This window comes from Spodoptera frugiperda, chromosome 18 (assembly GCF_023101765.2).
Source record: "Spodoptera frugiperda isolate SF20-4 chromosome 18, AGI-APGP_CSIRO_Sfru_2.0, whole genome shotgun sequence".
Lineage (NCBI taxonomy): Eukaryota > Metazoa > Arthropoda > Insecta > Lepidoptera > Noctuidae > Spodoptera > Spodoptera frugiperda.
This window is the reverse complement of record NC_064229.1, coordinates 6,908,025-6,928,498: the sequence shown is the minus strand read 5'-3', so window position 1 is coordinate 6,928,498 and position 20,474 is coordinate 6,908,025. Positions and strand designations below refer to the sequence as shown.

At 36.6% G+C, this 20,474-nt stretch overlaps 1 protein-coding gene across 1 annotated transcript in view; it reads left to right on the top strand.

Annotated features, from left to right (window-relative positions):
* The window catches only part of LOC118278204 (tRNA (adenine(58)-N(1))-methyltransferase catalytic subunit TRMT61A), a 69,070-nt gene that overhangs the window by 21,718 nt on the left and 26,878 nt on the right, over positions 1 to 20,474 (top strand). The window contains exon 5 of the mRNA XM_050700191.1: positions 10,126 to 10,295. Coding sequence (XP_050556148.1) covers positions 10,126 to 10,295 — 170 coding nt within the window. The remainder of the gene's footprint in view (positions 1 to 10,125; positions 10,296 to 20,474) is intronic.

Genomic DNA, 20,474 nt, shown 5'->3' with positions numbered 1-20,474 from the left:
TGCAAGTGAGGTTTTATTAATATTTGCATAATTAAACCCAGTTTGGTTTGCATTAATGAATGCTAGATTTTGTAACGTAATTAATGCAACCCAATAACAAAATAATACTTATTTTATTACAAGTTTTCATAGGAACCTCAACCTCAACTATATTTTAAATGAGAATAATTTAAGTTTAAATTTGATTGAATAAAGCTTGCAGAAAAGACTTCAACGCGCTTGAAAGTTTTGTTTTAAAAGTTCTGCCAGTGGATATTACGTAGCGTGCGCGTTGATGTTTTTACTATGGAAGTATTCGCGTCCATGCTCGTTGTGGTAATTTGTTCAGAGACCGTGTCTCCTAATGGTCTATTTAATATTTATTACACTTTAGATTTATTGTAACTGACACATTAACCTTGATTTATACAACAAGCCCATTTACAGGTGATTTTTATAAAATTTATCTACATTTTAAATTGTGGTTTCTAATGCCCTGTTACACAATCGTTAGTCACTTTAAGATGTTCTTGGAAATGCTAACTTAAGATTTTATTGTAAAAAATTTTAGCACTTTTTTAAAAAGTATGCCTTTAACCAAAAATAAATCATAAATCAATTAACATAGAGTGCAAAATTGCAAATCATCCTATTTACTCTTGTAAAAATATAAAAACAAAACGCATCTTTTCTAATTACATCACCTAACTCCGTTTAAGTGCACGCACATTCTCCATTCATTGCGTATAAGGTAGCGACATGTCGCTGCGACACGCGACACGGGCGCGCTGTCGCGTTGTCGCCTTGTCGCCTGGTCGCTACCGTACATTGCGTACGCGCACCTTGATATATCGTTGAATTTCAGTATGGACTTAGAAGGCTGTGTTCTATTGGTTCTTTAAATTGGGTAGTTGATTTTGAATTAGGAGGAATTTCTAAAATTAACCTTTTTTTGAGGGGCGAAAATCATCCAATGACTTCTCCCGCCTTGAATGAGGCGAGAGGGACTATCAAACTCTTACTGACTAAAAACCACCCCGTTCCTACTCATGTATTGAGCTAATTAAACTACAGGTGATATTAAGTCCTTTAAAGTTTATACAAATTACCAAACCATTAAGAAGTCATGTGCCATTAAGAGTGACGTTAGCGTAGTATTATGTTTAAAAAACATTTATATGAAAGCACTAAAACCCTCCCCAAAATAATCTGCTATACATTCATTTTTTTTTTTTTTTTTTTTTTTTAAAAAAAAACGTTACACTAGGATTTTCTCCTGTGTCGTGGGTGCGTTTACAAACATACAAGTTCACATGCACATGACACCCAGACCCGAAACAACAATTTGTGGATCACACAAAGAGTTGCTCCGTGCGGGAATCGAACCCGCTACCCGTTGCGCGGCAGCCAGTTGCCCAGCCACCGCACCAACCGTGCAGTCTTTTTCTTATTTTTCTTATTATTCTACCGAAGCGAAAATTTTCTTCTCATTACTTAATTTTAAACCCTCCAAATCTGATGCATTAGTAATATCATACCAAATATCAAAACAACACCACCCAACACACACCTGAAAACACAAAACCTTCCCAGAAGAACATTCAAAAACAATTGATGAGAGAATATAGATTTCCAGAAATAAATAGCGCAGTATTTATAAGGTTAAGGCAACGGGAGATCCGGCGTTCGATTACCGTTCTTGTATCACTTGTAAAATACTTTATTGCTATAGTGGGCGGGACGAGAAGTGACCGCCAACCACCTTTGGCATTTATGACCACCATTTTGAAGCATTATTTCTAACTAACTTCTTCCTGTGACTTTGACTGGGAATTGGGATTTTAGACCTTTTTTGTATAATAACTATGGTGGGACATACTAAATTTATTAAAAATATATAATAGTTTGTTCACGTAAATGATTGAGAAAAGCTCTACTAGTTTCAAGTCATAGCGGGACTCTTATTCATGAGTAGAGTGCGCTTTTCGGTCCAGTTAGACAATTTTGACAATGATTAGTCCAGTATAAAAAATATATACCACTTATATTCTCCAGGTTTACAAGCTACACAAGCAAAAAACTTACATTAAAATATGTCCATTGGTTCCGGGGATTAGTGTGTGCAAACCTACCATACATACAGTTTTTTTTCTCTTACTGTTGCCTTATCACCCTATTTTTATTGTTAGTGTACAGACACACTTTTTTACTATTTATTATTATGTATAAATGTATAGATTATGTATAGATATGAAATTAGTTCGGAGTGTTCGAAGCCCTGGTATGCGATTTGTCGCAGATATGGTAAACAGGTGTCCTAGTTTGAGCTGTATCTTAACTTTGACACTTGAGTAAGGATTAATTATTTGTTTTGTCGCTAGAGGTTAATTAGATTACGGATATTTACATACAATGAAATCAGTGACACGAAATCGGTTGCAATGGACATTGTGGGGCAGGTATAAACTAATTGTTCCATATTTTATATTATCAATTGGTTTGACAAGCATTGTTATTATGACAGGATCCGTAATAAACCATTGAAGGTTCTAGAATATTTGCTGGTAACATTTCTTGACTGTTGGTTACTTAGCAAAACATTACATAACATTTTTGGATCACCTGGTATTACCTGGTGGTAAACAGTCGGCGCCGACAATGGACTCCCATAACACTACTGGAGTTACCGGCCTTTTGGAGGGTTAGGGATTGAGGCTTCGGGATTTGGGGATTGGGGAGAGAGGCCTTCGGTAACCTCACTCACGAGGCGAAACACAACGGTTCAAGTGTTGACACTCCTTTATTAATCACTTTTTCTAAAGTTTCTGCAAAAAATCTTGAGCAGAAATTTATCTGTAGGTACCAGGGCTACATGAGTGGGACAGAGTTAACGTTTGGTTCGTTTTAAGTATTTATAGCAGCGCCTCCCCGTTAGCTTTATCTATATCGCGGCTGTGCGCTATGCGGCTATCGCGCGCCAGCCAAGCCATCGCAGATACATACGAACTGAATTTTAGTGCGAATTACGACATTTATAAATGCTTTTTCAGATACTAGTTTAGATTGTTTTGTTTGAATCGTTTACTACGCGCATAATAGGTTTATCTATTTATCGTGTTGTTCATAGATTAAGCGTATGGAAATAAATCTTTTAAATGCAATTATTCTCTGCAAATTCTATAGGGTTTTTTAATGGAATCATGTCTACCAAAAACATAAAACTTAATATTTGGGCTTAGCAAGTAAAGGAAGTTATACTAGGATGTACTATAATGTCTGCAAGACTCAGATAGGTAGATTATTTGAATTCTTCAGCAGCTGATTCCCATCAATTGTTTGATGAAATAGCCAGGATACCTAAACAGGCATTAAACACAATCACATCGAAAATAAATATGACCAATGAATACCATGTAGAGAATCGGACAGTGTGTGTCGTACTCGCGAGCTAATGATACACTGATTAACAATATTCGGGGCAGATAGCAGTGAGTTACTCGCGGGGGGCGGGGCGAGGGACCGCCGCGATGTTAGATTGCGCGCGCGCCGATTTATGCCAGCCTCTCCGTATTAACTGATATCGCCCACTAAATATGCCATTATTATATGCGAAACAAATAATGCTCTCTCACATTTACGAGCCAGATTGCGCTTTCTTTTATTTATTGCTGAGAATGGAATTTGAAGGCGGTTAAGATAATAACAATATTTTGTGTTACATCTCTTGGATTGTTGCTGCTGATTGTGTTTGCTATTAAGTACAAGTTAAACTGACAGACGGTAACTTTATCTGTAATGCTGATCGGGGAATAAAAGAAAATGGCTTTAACATGGATAAAGATTTTAAGGAGGCTTTTGATGAAGTTGGTGACATAGTGCATGTTACAGAAATTAATTTCAATGATGATACTGATACAAATAATGTACCAACTACCAATGGTCCTATACTCGGATATATTGAAACTAAAAACTGCATAAAAACAATATTAGAGAAGCGACCCAAGGAATTAATACAGTCAAGATGTTATTGCCTTGATATCAAATTGGAATTCTATTATAGTCTTGCATGAATTCTGTTAGGAACTTATTTTCTTATCCACCATCGTACAATTGCATTGCACTTAGCATTTCATATTGTAAAACTAAGTTACTGAGTGAAACCTTGTTTTGTATTTATAATTTCTCTTTAAATGTTGCAAGCACCTTTAAGCTCAACAGTTTCATCATATTTCACCGTTCCACAATTGAAATCTTCTATTCGTTTAATACCATCAATAACGTTGCGGTCCTCACAAAGTGTTGCAGCTACTTCTCCTAGTTACTGATTGTTATCTACCTGAGATTTATGTTCATTTACAAATTACTCTGTATCAAATTCCAGAAGGATGTTACAGGCAAATATTATCACACATTAATTCTGAAAACGATTCGCTAATTATGTCGCATTCTCGTAGATTAGCTATCAGTCCTATCACACATGTCCCACCCTTTGTTAAAAACGGAATAAAGCCAATTTATAAATTCGTCTCCAACACGAACATCATTAATTATGTTGCTGGCTGGGTGGCTGAGAAAAACTTACTCCACTCATTTCGCTATCAATACCATCGTGTATTGTCCCTTTTGCTCCTCCAATTGTATCATCGTTTTCTTTAACTACTTCGTGACTTATGTCATTTGCAACTGCTTTCAGTTCTGAACCTTACTGTCCTTTAAGTAGAGTTTAATTTGCGATATGCATTTAATTATTTTTAACTTTTTCGGAAATGAAGCAGTATTAGCGTCCCTTTCTATTGTTTTGCTCGCCAGCCTCCCCGGCGTTAATGGTGTTATCTGGACCCTCGAACGCAGGCACCTCTCCGTATATTTCTTTATCTTGTCCACTCTGTTGGCGGTTACCAACATTTTGTTTTTTATTCATTTGCTAATTTCGAAAATGAGAAGGCGTTCGCGATCACATCTTCCAGTGATCGTAGATTTAGGCTGGCGAGCATTAATAAAATTAACGAATGTTTTTTAAATTAATTGAACGCATCGTACTCGGAATTTCACTATCCGCAATCAGGTGCCTTCGTGGCATTCATGTTTAAAATGTAAATTATATTTTGTTTAATTCAATGGTTAGAAGTTCTGCCGAGGCTTGACCTATCAAGTGATGATTCATCGATACGATGGCTATGTAGTTGTGAAAATATACTTGTTGTAATCACCATCATTCAGCCATAATAATACGAATCCCGAACTATAATTTAACATACGTGTTTCATTACCATTACTGTTATTACAACTTAACCTCAAAGCTAGGCAAGCCTTTACAGCTTTATCGTACAATATTGCGAATAAATGAATATCACATCGCAAACAAACATGACAGAACAATCCTCTCCACTTCCCATGATTGTTTACATTAAATTACAACATTGGGTTTATAGGTGGTATGTTGATAATAGTACGAGTTGTCGGCGCGAGCGCAGCCTCGGGCGGGGGCGGGGCCGACGCATGCGCGGGCCACCCCGACGACGACGCCCCATGCCGCACGCGGGCGAAACACCTTGCCTATATACGAAATACTGGAAAAATATGTACTTCTATGGTGCACATACAAATGAGGTTGATAAATGACTCATAGTTCAATAGTACCTTCCGACACAATTTCATGACACTGCAATATTTTAACGGCATCCGCTGGACCGAAAAACAGAAGAACTAACATTCGTAAATTATGAATTAGATTAGTTGAGCTTACTTATTTTACAAACAAAACCACCAAAATATAACATTCCATGTTCCTAAAAATGTTTACTTTTACCAACAATTCTCAAACGTTTCACTTCTTTTGTCCACCAAAAGTTACATAAAAATGTAACCACAAATCACCATTACCCAACAAAGCAATGAAGTATCGACGTAGCTTAATTCCAATCGGATCATTGAAAGAACAATACGGTATGCGCACGAGTGGATTGCGAGCCGACCTCATTACGCTGCGTACGCGCAGACTACACATGTGATTTCACCGCGTTATCTTTACTAATACATCAATGGCTTGTCCAGTATTGTTAGTGACGCGACGCGGGGCTATTGTGATGTGTTGCTTTACATTGGCTGGGGTAGTGACGTGGTGACCGTATCGATAAATTGAAACTTGTTCTTTGTCTGATGTAAGCTAACTACTACATAATATTTATATAGCCAAAATCCTATAATTTATAGTCGTTTTGGAAAATACATAATTTTTCTCATCTTTCAAAAATAAATATACCACTTTTAGAAACTCAAACACCACACGAAGGGACTCGTAATATTGATAGCAAAAAGATACATATACGCCATAACTATGCTCTTCGATCCTTCTAAGGATAACAAACATGACATTTCATCATAAATCTATCGACATCACAAAAGTACTCCCATCTCTAAAGTAAGTCAATAGAGGGGTACTTAGAGCACAAAGCCCTTGTTACGTAACGCATATTGTTGCAGTCTGCCAGGATTAGACTAGTGTCGATACGTCGATAGCTGCACTTCCAACGCTTGACATTTAGATCGGTTCACATCTCTAGGCACTGTATTTACGACGCCACAAATTATACACTACAATATTCTCTTTGGATGTTTAGGTTCTATTCTATCATCAACATAATTATTGTCACAGTCTTTTAACCGTCTTTATTACTACTTTGTTTTCGTCGATCATTTGAATTAGTTCTCATTTTCATTTCTTGACTAGCAACCCGCCCCAGCTTCACTTGGATGCAATGGTAATGGTGAAAATCCGTTGGGTCGTTTCAAAGAATTAAGCATAAAAACGGGACATGGGGACAAAGAAAGCGACTTTGTACTTATACTATGAGGTGATTATTCTCGTTGGTAAACTAGTAATACATTTCCAGTAACGCCTATAGCATTCTTTGTTTAGTTGCATCAAACAACATATTTTGAATTCTTTCTTTGCTGCCTCGCTGACCGCGGTCGCAAGTGCAAGCGGTTTGGGGTTCGATTCCCGGGTCGGGCAAACTGGGGTTTTTCAGTTTTTCAAAAATATTTCAGTAGTAGCACGGAGTCTGGAAATGTGCTCCGTAGGTATAATAATATGGTAATAGGCATATACATGGGACTCACAAAATAAATTGTAAAAGGGCTCTACATTGAGAAAAAAAAATGTACAGTACCATTATGTGCATCTCTGTCTACCCCTTCGGGAATAAAAGGCATGACGATAATCTTCTAGAAAATCGATCCTTAACATAGAGAAGATAGCGTTTTCATTATTGTTTGAATGTACATAAATAAATCACATCGTGACCCTTAGTTTTCAATACACCTTACTATAGAGGTCTCTGTCGCCTCGATATCAGTTACATTATCGATTCGATTACAATAAGTATATCACTAATCTAATTAACGTTACCAAAGAAATTAAAAGCCTTGACAAAATCTGCAAAGGCAATCAGCAATCGTTCATTAATATAGGATAAGATTTCATAATCATTTGCATCTAGTTAAAATCGCCTCAGGGCAGCAATTAGTTGGATAACAAAAGGGTCGTTACTAAGCCACAGTGACATAGCTAGCCCGCCTCACCGATTTATCAATTAGGCGACATTGCTGTATCTTGACCTAAGGGCTCTACATTGTTTTAGTAGGTCCTATTTTAAATATCTTTATCCGAATTTAGCTCTTAAATGCTTAAGCAATTATTTGTTGCATAGGGTTGTTAGTAGGGTTGGCATTTTTTTACAGTATTCTTGAATATAAATAATGTCTCTGTACACTAAAACTGTTTTCATGAAACAATAAGGTGAGCTAAATATGTAGGTATTTGGACATTTATTGCTAGCTCAGCAAAGTCCATTATCCAAATGGTCTTGAAACTAATCTACTTCTTCGAAGTTGATCAAATTTCAATTACCAGAAAATTATTAATATCGCGAATTGCTTCAGTATCAAAATATATATTCCAAAGTTCCCCTTTGACTCCAATAAAGCATATCAACACGTCCTTATCTACTTGCTAAATCAAATATAAAATGATTTAAGACCCAACTAAATTGCCCAAACCCGCAATCAATGTCACTCTAAAATCCGTTACACCACGAAAATTGTGACCAAAATTCTAAATTGTTAAACAATTACTAAAGCTAGCGAGTTATATTAAGCTGCAGTGACAAGCCCGTCCTGGGTAATCTGTCAATTAGGCGGCATTCCTGTGCCCTGACCCACGAGTGCGCAAGCGCTGCTGAGGATGACTAACGGCTGTTCACTTCACCCTTTGCCTTGGTACCGTACATAGACCGGCGCAAACCTGGTGTATGGCTGTTTGTACCGTGTTTGGACTGAGCTGTGCCTTAGTGTTTGTGTTTACATATGTAGATGTTCATTTTGGTTGAAACATCGATTGTGTGTGTCATATTGTATTTCTGCTTAAGGTGAATTGATTAACATACTTAATACTGTTTTGTTCCATTTCGATGAAGGTATATCGATTGATTCTTTGCCGACACAATTATTTTTTGTTAAACGTGGTGTATTTTGTAATGCAAAAATGTGAGTTCCTTGCGATATTTTCAAAAAGATCCTTAAAGAATTTATTCTAATTCTAAGTACATAATAAACTTCTAATATCTGTCTGTCCGACCTTTCCAGATCAAACTAAACACAGTTTACCAAACACAAAAAGCAATTGAGCCTTTTTGCATGAAGTTCAGTGAACAGTAAATCTACTATAGGAGGAGAACAAAGGTTAACGCGATAAAACAAATTTTCAAATAAATCTGGCATCAATACTAAACGTTTCCCACGACAAAACTAAAGGCTTGTCAACCCTGCCAACGAAATCTTAGAAGACATTAACTTTCAAATGCTCACTAAATACTAATAAGATAAACAGGCTTCATTTATCTACAAACAACTAATCAAATCGTCATCAGTGATTAATTAACTTTAATTGAACACTTGGAATCATGTAACTAAGATAACTCGATACTCGGCCCTCGCGCTATCGAATCGAGTCGAGTCGATTCGAACCGAGTACGTGACTCGCGATGCATTAAGATAGTGTATTACATATTTCACCACCTATACGACCTCTGTTAGGAACCTTTGCAGTGACAGTTTGCTGACTGGGACAAAATTTTTGAACTTAAGAACCTAAAATGTAGAATATGAGATTTTATCAGTGTTATGACGTGTGGCAGATCTTATTTTTAACTGATTGTTACTTTTAGAGTTTATTTTCGCAACGTTTTATTTCTTTCGTTTTATATCCTAAATTACGTGATGCTTTGCCATACGAACAGAACAGATATCCTAGACCCATATTAGCAATGTGAAATAACGATTGCCATTTTTCAAATCCACATTCTGCCGCGTAGTGTGTCAAGGCTCGAAGATTATCCTCCATAATGGCTTCATTACACACAACTAAGCGTCTCAAACTCCATTATGTTAATAGAGCACAGGACTGCTATGCCATCCAAGCACGCGATACACATTTAAAAAAATAGAACAATTTTAAATTCACCCCCCGCGGTGAAGCGCCCGCGCCGCTCAGATTGGCAGAGTGAGTGACGTCTCCTGTCCTTATTGGTCGATAAGATTTGACAGATAAGAACAAGCGGGCCACATAAAAGACGGATGTGTCTCTTCCTGAGCATTTTGAACTTGTAAAAATTTCAAAACGGTATCGCGGTAACAAAAAGGGTACATTATCTTGCTCTTGGTCCGGTCATCTCGTATCTATCACATGGGAATGAAAACATCTGTCGACATTTTGTTATGTCTGGATCTTTTTTACGTGCGCGCGCATTATGAAGTGGTAAGACTAAGTCGTCTTGGTTTTGTTTGAGTTGTGTAATAGCGAGGTCGATCGCCCCTGCTCGGTTTCAAACATTGTTATAAGCCCGAACGGGTCCTGACGGGCACCGAGGAATCCCTCTGGACATTATCGAGTACTACTATTCTGATTCGAGTTAACACAATACGAAGATGTCCGATAGTGTAGCGTACGATGGAACTTCGTCATTGTTATCTTACATCTACGATGCACAATTGAATATGAACCGTTATGAGGTCATTGGAATATATTTAAAGTTAAATGGAACATTTGAAATGGTTTCTTTTACATAATGTATTTCTTAATTCCAGGTGGAAGATTCTGCTCATTCTCTCCATGCATCGAGCAAGTCCAGCGAACATGTTTGGCGCTACAAGACCATGGCTTCCAAGAGATATCCACCATGGAAGTGCTGCAGACGGAGATCAAAATCACCAGGAGAACTATTCCAGTCAGAGATTTGTCGTTCTTGAAACAAAAGGTTAGTGATGATCGCACCTTCTTTATTTTCAAATACCGTATGCAATACTCTTTAGACATACTCTTTAGACATGGCTATACCATGGTATAACACGTCCATTGTATTTGTTGGAGTTTATAGATACATTATTGATGATACAATGTATTTCAAAGAGACAAGAGAGAGACTCCGGTGTCATATATTTAACATCTCAATAATTCTGATCTGTCCACCACTTCGCAAGAGAAAAGACATGATGCACACATATTCCTAAAATAAACTAATAAAGGGAAGCACTCACAACCGTTAAACTAAAACAGTCCTTAGTACCAATACTTAAACTCCTCACCCGCTAATTAGTAACCAACTAAAATATTCAAGGAGGCAAACAAAACATAGCTCAAGCGTATCTCCCATCAGGTCTTAATTTATTAATGGCCAGATCTGGGCCATACCACTGACCTGGCCTGACACATTAGACGGCTGACTTACGAGTCTTCAACACACGACGAGGATCGATCAGCCCTAACGAGTAGATAATTGACAGTATCACGTGGTATAGCCACCGTGTGCCGTCCATGTGTATACTTGTACCGGTTTAAGGCCATTCTAATAACTGTGTGGTCGGTTTGCCAGTTGTTCTGTGCTGACGATAGCTCATTGTGTGCTTGATGAAGTCTGGTTCTTGGAGTGATTAGGGGTCTAATCCCTATTTCTATGATTTCATGATATGTTTATTCTTTACCAGGAATCGAATTGAATCCCATCCATAACATGTACAGTTATAAACCTATCCCCTATTTATTAGAACTACCACAACTGACTATGTGAGATATCCGTACAAAAGTGTACTTGCCACAAGAAGCCAAAATAGACCACTCATAATAGTCTCTGAAAGCAAGCTATTTTACTTACAAACACCGACACGAACGTACAAATTTTCGCCAATTATGTTAATAATCCAATGTTAACAACCGCAAAAGGAACCAAGCTTATTGTAAAACACAAGGTACAATTGGCAATTTTGTCATTAATTTTAAAACAACATAAATAAAATAACCTTTTAAATAGAAATGACCGTAAAAGGCATCACATCCTAAATTCAATGAGGTAGCGAATATGAATGGGGTTACCGCGGTTACCGAGTCGATTCGGCGGATAATTGGACCTTCGCGGATACGTGAAACGCGTAGTGCTGAGTAAATGCGGTCATAAGTCTTAATGGTAGGGCATTGAAACCAGCGATTTCTATGGCTGATGTTAGGAAATATGTTTTGGGACGATTCTGTTTGAACCTAATTAAGAAGACAACAAAGTGTTCTTCTATTCGGTTCGATAATTGAAACAAAGTTATTGATCTTCTAGTTTTAAGATATATTTTGACAAACAACTAGCTTACCATTCAGGTAGGTAAAAGCTAAGTCATTTTTGGACTGAAGGAAGCAGATCCATGTTGTACCTTTGTCATGTACTGCAGACGTGTAATGAACGAGGATCAGTTGCTATAAATAGTACAAATCCATCTGATTAGTGCTTGGCTGATCTCCGAGCCCCTGATAAATCCTAGAGTGACGTAGATTGAGGTTGCAGAAAGTTGAAGTGGATGGGGTACTAAACCGCCCATCACAGTGAATAGTGATCGTGTTCCGAATTAAATGGAAGTAACTTAGGTAAAGCCATTGATTGATTGATGTAAATTGATTGCCTTCCCGGAATATATGTGAGAATATTTTATACGTACGATTTCCTTGAATCACCTTAGTCTGGGTTCTGGGTACATTCAGGTGATTGCCTTAGTATTTATTTACGAAGTGTTCAAAAGCTTTCTGTAATAAATTGTAGGAACAGGTGAAACTCTATCATTGGGAAATTAGTGTCGTTTGTGTATTATCGAAATTATCTTGAGTAGCACTCTCAATGTCAAGGAACTGATCCTGAAATATTCACACATTAGTTACTTTTAGTCGAGCATTTATTTAGCCTTCTCCGACATTTTTGTTTTCTCCGATAACCAACGATATTTATAGTGGCTACCTCCGTCTTTCACAACAGACTGCACTGAATGAAAACAAGGCGGTCTACAGGACTCCTTTATAATGAAAACTTGATCAAACAAACGCGTAGTATTTCATTCCAGGTGTATCACAATCGTGTGGATCTGAGCTTCTCTGTTGCGATTGTCTCTTTGTTTGACATCAGGCCTGTCAACAGCTGTCACCCGACCGTAGCTGGGTATGCAAACAGAATGTGGACATGCTATAAGTTAGGATAGAAGGTTAAGTTCTCATTTTTAATCTTGTTATTGGTATCTTACTTCAGGCCACAAAATAATTGTTTTCAGTTAGCTGTTTGTCAGTGGTGTCTAAATAATCTTAGAAAGTACATATAACTCGGAAAAGTCACATTGGTAGTTGCCGTTGGTAGGTTTCAATGCATGAGGTCTTAAACTTCCAGGCCGCCAGAACATTTTGAGATCTGCTATATCGTTCAACAATATTTTATTTAGTTTTCCTTGCCCTTTCATTTCATGAGCGCTTGATTAATTATTAAATTTTCATCCCATATATTGATTAATTAATCCAAACAACGGACACTGGTGACCGATGGTTAGCAAAGGTTTTACCGTCAACAGTTTTCTTTCAGCAGTTAATGCTTTAATCAACATTATAATCCCAAACTACTTTCTACTGATATGGTCCTTCTGGAATTCAAACTAGACCACATTATATACAATCGCACTATCAGGAATCGCAACCTGAATAGAATACGGTTTGGAATTGAGATACTTGTGACACTGCGATTTGACGTAGAAATAGTAGGAACTTGCATTTTACTGTTGATTTATAGTTATATACATTGTGTAATGTAACACCAGTTGAATTTTTACTGGCTTATGATCCACTCATCATTTTCCTAGCCTTGTCCAATATGACATTTAATCACACTTAATATTATAAATGAGAAAAATTATTTGTTTGGATGTATAGCTGTCAATCACGTTGAAACTACTGAACAAATTTAATGAAACTTGGTATATATACAGTATACCAAAGTTTGTTTACTTGGGTGATAGGATACTTTTTAACCCACGAGAAGGCGGATGAAGCCGCTGACGCTGAAGCTTTTTTTAATAATAAACTTGTAAACAGTTTTTCTGAAGGTGCTTCTTGTCCTCTAGTCTACTGTCTACAACAAAACATTTCATTAAAATTGGCCCGACCGTTAAGGAGTTCAGAGAAATACACGCTTAAAATCTTCACATAAAAATATGCACATGTACCTAATAAGTTATTATAATTTGTATTTATAGAACTGTAAAACAACGTCGCTTGTAGCTTGAGAACTACATACTTATCCGATTTACGTGATTTTAGTTTTAATTGATAAATATAAAATATTTGCTTAAAAATATTAACGAAGTATTTTTTTTATATGATAATATAATGCTACGTGCTACCTACTGAAGAGTTGTATTCTAATTAAGACATTATTTCTATTAGTGCAAGGTCCGTAACACGTAAAGCAAGAAAATTGCTGTACTAACGCTTTTAACATAAACCTTATATCAACTTTAAATAATACGTAGGAAAAACTTCTGACGTGCAGTCAAGGTAAAGGAATATATCTTTAATGGCTTATGGAATAAAGGTTAAAGTGCGGTGCAGTGATGTGCCTCGTATCGGCGACATATCGGGCTGCGTTCGGAAACGTCACGCGCGCCGTTTGTCGCGGGCGGTCACGTTTCGCGAACGGTAGCCGAGTGCTGTCGATACGACATGTTTACTACTATCGATTATCGATAAAATGCAAGCCTGCTCTACAATAATACTGCTGCTCCATTATTTCCCTTTCTAACAATAGTTGCTGACAGTGTTATGAGTCGTAAAACATTTTTATGCATAAACGTTGACTTGAGTATATAAAATGGAAGTCAAATCATAATCATGGTATCAAGATATGCAAAACTAAGTGTCAACGAGACTCAACTAGTAGATAACAGGTTGAGTCACTTTACTACGACGTTAGACAAACATACATACATAACTCCAGCTATAAAACCTCAACAAAATAAACACTTGTATCGCATTAGTATTCAAAGAAAGCGTACATGACACTTCCAAAAAATCTGCAAGAGATTTAAGTTTATCGATAAAATTCTTTACTCGCGGCACATGCCTAACAACAAAGGAACAGCATCCGTGGGAAAATCAACAGGGCTTTTTAAAATCTAGCTAAAAGCAGCTTGGGTATGCCCATAGTCATATATTAAGACTGCATTACTAGATTACTTGGCTGGATCTTATGGTGTTTTCCTATTTCGGGTTAGCTGATTTACAACCTCCGTGGAACATTGGCCCCGTAATGATGGTCCTACTGATGCATATCAGGTCTAAGCCTGAGTTATTCTCATGCACATGAATATGTATGAAACGGTTACATCATATGTTATTAAATAGTTGCTATAACATATTAGTATTACACTGATTAGAACGAAGATCCTTGCTTATGTTGTTGGGTCAAGGAATACTGTAGGGTTCACATGGTAATCGTTTGGTTTACACGAATAACCTAGATCAGACATCAGATCAGACTCGCATCTTTTAAATAGATTTGAAAAGGTCTTCAGATACGTAATGTCTATAATGATTGGGAAGGAAATCTAGAGGAACAATTATATCTTACTTATAATATTCGATATAATTGTTCCAAGTGTGATATAAATTCAGGAGTTTTTATGACAACGACAATTATAGCAATACTAGCGTCTGCCAGTCGCTTCGCCCGCATTTCCATGAGATAAAAAGTATCCTATGTGTTATTCCAGATTATAACTTATCTGCTGCATCTAATCATCTGTTTCGACGTGATTAAGTAACAAACATACACACAAACACAAACTTTTGCATTTATAATATGAGTAAGATTATCCCAAAACCAAAGCTGCGATTCAAACGTTTGTAACAACATAAATCCTCCAACAATACCCGGATAGGCTGTCAATATAAACTAAAAATTTCATAAACAACAACATAGCTACGTTAACTTCAATGAGCCGCAATTTCTACAGCTTTTAAATCATTGCCGGCCAGACAGCTGGTCGCCGTAATCCCTTCTGTTTATAAATCCCTTTAAATCTTAAGCAAGCTATCTGATAAAGTTGAAAGTAGCCAATCTCGCACAATTGAGTGGCTAGACGTTGATAAATTACCAAACTAGATCTTGTTAGTCGTTGCGGTATTTAGTATTCATAAATTTTCGTAAACGCATGCCTCTAATATATTTTCTATTCTACGTTCGTACACACGTGCGTTGACTTAGCTTATTTAAGTTAAATGTCAAGTGATTCAGGCTTTGTAGCCTTCGATTTGATTTAGTTCCCATTTTGTATTGGCTTTCCGATGTTTGTTTTTGTTACCGATATCTTATCTTTGTTGACGTTTCTGATATTGTTATTGTATTTGTCAGACATCTGTTCAATTTGATTATGTCCTTTAGGTTCACTTTTGGGTGTCTCTGTATTATTTATTGTTGGTACTTTATCAGTATTAGTATCTTGTGTGAAACTGTCATAAATTACATCTTTTGATTCTTTGTCATCTATCTTTATAATTATCTCATCTCTAGTATTTTTAAAATCAATCTTATGATTATCTGTACCGACAGTGATACAACCACTCTCGTTTTCTATAGCAGAGGTGTCTATTAAAGTTCAAAGTGCATTGACACGATTCATGATCGCGTGTGAAGCTCCGGTGAACTGTATAATTATGATTTTGGCCATTACAAGTATAAGTTGAATATTGAGTTGAGTATAAGACACTGAAGATGATATCCTGAATTTGTGGTCGATTCATATAGATACTGAATCCCATATTACGAAAAAAGTAGCTTTCAGCAATCGATACTAATCAATTAGGTATGTATTTAAGAAATAAATTCAGACCGATTACCACCTTGCTAGGTATCCTAGGTTCGAAGATGATATTAGAACCAAAAACTTAAATTTCTTCCGGAATATTCGGTTTATTATGACTCATAAAACTTACCATGACTGTTGTCCACACGACAGGAGACCATGTGCTTGCATATTTGCGACCCGAATAAGGTCCACCTGAGCCGTTTATGCCAAACGAGAGCGGGACCTCACCGTCGCAAATCAACGAGAGCCTAATAGCACTGTCACCATTATAGGACCCTTATAGGACAGAAGCCTTGTACCTGTGTAGTGTATGAGGGGCGTTACGAGTGCCTAATGTGGCCTTATTCCGTGCTAGAGGCCTTAATCTCGGCTGAATTTTAAAAGGTTTTTAGAAAGTGTTGTTTCGTTTTAGTGCGATGCACTCGTTCGTATTTATTGGCTGTTTAATGTCCCTATTAAAGGTTTGCAATCACTCTGGTTCTAGTCGTCTCGCCAACTGTTGGTGCGGTGTTTTGTAAATGTTTATGTTTGTTGGGTTTCCCTTTTTATGGAATGAAATAAATATTGATTGGTATGGCTAAGCGTTAAGGTGTCTCAATTGACTTAACTAAAAATCACGTTTTACTCACGTAAATTCTAATAATTTTTAGTTACAGAGGACGAAGAGTCCTTCAGCCCCTCTAATTTTGGTATGTCTCGATAGTTATATATAAAGTCTCCTTTCGTCTAGTAACAATAAAATATAAGTTGCAGACATAATAATTTTTTGCAATCACACTTTAGGTCATTTACTTTTTTTCACTTAAATCCGACAGACTTTCTATTATAAACCTAATAAACACTTAAAGTCTAAACAAACATGATTCATTGAAACCGCTATAAAAGTCAAAACTAGATTGAAATAAACTTCAAAATACACATAATTACAAGCTGGACCAGCGTCTGTTCTAATTTAGATAAACATTCACCGAAATGATTTATTTCAACGCAGCTGTGGCACAAAGGCTTGCTTCCATTCCCACATTACTCAAAGCTATGACTGATCGTAGTACCATCTTATCTTCTATACTTCACATTCTTAAACCTAATCTAATTATTGTGTTTTCTTGTCTGAATATGGACACCCAATTATACTCGATTGCTTCGGTGATCGAGTTGTCACAAACAAAAAAAATCGTACAGGGGAATTGAGAACCTCCTCTTTTCTAGAAAGTCGGTAAAAAATTATGTTTGATTTCTAGACCAGGTAAAAACTTTTGATTTTCAGAAATCGTTTCCGTGGAGTTAGGGATGATGTATTGAAGTCTGTGACTCTCACTCGACATACCAAAAGCGGGACAAGTCATTGGATGATTTTCCCCCTCACAAAAGACTTGCCCCATATTATGTGGAAGTCATAACATATATAGCTGGAAATAATTAAGTGTTACATTTAATTTGTACATCTCTGATTTATTTTCATTAAAAAGGAGTATGTGATATACCATTATTAAATTCAATTGTTGAATTTCAATCTTGATCGAATAATTGGTGTCGACAAGCTAATGTCTTGATTCTGTGCAAAATAATTCGAAATCTATGTAAATTATATGCAAATAAGATTGCCTGAATTTAATATTGTCTGAGTAATTCTGTTGCTAATTTGTTTATTTGGAAGTCGGATAACATAAACATAGTTTCGTTGCTACACCTACAAGTAATCCTTGCGACAGAATTTGTATTAGAACATTGAGCTTACTTTAGTAGTTGGTTCGAAGTAGTTTTCTCGATCAATTATCAAGAATTTTTGTGTTTCATACACTTCATTAAAGAATACATTTCAAACGCTACTCAATTTTAAGACGCTCTCAAATGTAGTTCTGTCACTATCAATTATTTATAAAATGACAGAGATAGCACGATATTTAAGTACAACTTAAAATTGAGTAGCCTTTGAGTATTCGGGCGTTAGTCCACTGCTGAACACAAGCCTCCCCAATAACTTCCAGATAGGCCGGTTGGAAGCAACCAGTGTCCCCTTATTGTATAAATTCAAACCTAGTAGAAAATTTACATTTGAATATTTAGTTTTCATTAAAATAAATATTGTCTTTGCCAACAAAATAGCAAATATCAAACCTTGAACCACAAAATACCCAACTCCTCAATCTCAGTACTTAACAAGAACATCTGTTATCTCACAATTTATGTTGTAAGGACCCTTCAAAATTTTGAACATTTCAAATAGTCAATAGAACTCAAGATTAGTGATGCGATAACGATTGAACTGACTGTATCTTAGCGACTGTCAATTCGAGAGTAGGTACCGCACTATCGAATAGCATCACGTTGTCATTCGGATACTGAATAAAAAATATTATTGATGTTACAAGGCTTGATTACAAGTTGTATTAGCATTGTGGTCTGATTTGGTTATTCGGAATGTACCTGTCATGTCCGCGAAATTTGAAATTGGAGCATGAAGTTCCTTTGAGAATTCATTAGTCTTCTGCTTATTCTGTCTGTCAGTGAAGCTAGGTTTTTATTTCAAACTAGCTAACCTGGCAAACTTCGTACCGCCTCAATTTTTTTCTCCTCTTTTAAACCTTCCCTGGACTTCCACAAATAATATAATTCAAGCCCAAATTAGCCAAATCGGTCAAGCCGTTCTCGAATTTTGGCGAGACTAACGAACAGTAATTCATTCTTATACACAAGATCATAGATTAGTAGAGAGAAGAATGACCAAGATACTCCATCATTACATTCTTAAAAGACAATGAGCCATAATAAGCTTAACTAATAACATCAAATTCAATCATTCCATACAAATCCCATTGAACAGCCACTTAAATAAATAATCCTTCATTAAACAAAGTTCCTAACAATTAATCCGTGGAACCATTAAGCACAACTATAAATCGCTTTTAATTTCACGGTCCAATCTAAACCGGAGCTCGGCGCGTGCGCGGCGATACGATCTAATCGCGCGATCGGGACGCAACTCATTGTCGCAGTCGCGCGCCCCAAGCGCGTGTCCAAACATTGTCCCCTGTGGCACACCGCGATGGCGACTCCTTCGAGAATGCTAATAGAAATTAGTTTGATGAGTGACAATTTTATTATGAAACTGTTGTGTCACATTGATTGAGAATATTGCTCTCTTTGATGTTATCACGTTCTGTGCCCTTAGTACGAGTTAGCTTTACGTTTAAAGTAATCGAAACGAGAGCGCGTTCGCGTACTGTTTCTATAGAGATAATAATTTCGAAAAGAGGTGCATAAGTCAAGATGAATCACTTGATTTCTTGACGCATAACCTTTATGTAAAGTTTTAATATGTAATAGAGCATCTTGAGTCATCTGTTGGTAATCTAAAGATCTGGAATAGACATTTAAGTGGTCTAATTATCATTTTTAGGAGAAGCTCATTTCACTTTTCCAACCATTACAAACTGCTCTTAGCCAGTTTAATACGTATACACTTTTGATTTGATTAGTGTAAAGCTCCAAATACGTATACAACGTAACACCCGTTAAACCTACTGCCTTATACCAGCCACAAATAAATATTCTGTGCTATTACTATGAAATTTTCAGATACGTGAAAAAAACACCGACCCGAAATCAGCAATCGTACTTGCGAACTATACTGAATAGGTTGTTAGTAAGTCAGTTTGTTTATTAATATCTCTTTTATTTAACAGCAAACCTTATGAATGAGAAATTCTTAAATAATTACAACAATTAACAATCCAATAACAATAGGTGTTATGAAAATCGCGAGCCATTTATTAACAATAAGATATTATCTGGCCTTAATGAAATTCAATTAATCAATGATTTATAAGTCCGGGAAAATAACGAATTGCACTGGAATGCTACATATTTTGAATGATATCATGACTATTTTCATTTAGTGCTATTGTTGTTAATTAATTATCTACCGATCGATCGAGTTATGCAGTAGCACGGATGCTGAGCAAAAGCTAAGATTAATTATCTGATTGTGAAAGATAATTTTATTCACGAATAAACGTAGAAGTATCAAAGTGTCCACTACAACATCGTAAGCCCATGACAGTCCAATGCTAGACTATAAGCTCCCTGTGCATAAGGATATTTGTCATTTTCTCTACAGTCCACCAAATCCTAGTTCAAATTGGTAATTATTAACAGACAGTTTTTCTGTTTTTAAGAAGAAAAATCATCCAATGACTTCTCCCGCCTTGGGCGAGGCGACAGGGACTCTCAGGCTGATACTAAAAACCACCCCGTTCCTACTCCTGCTTTTCGATCCG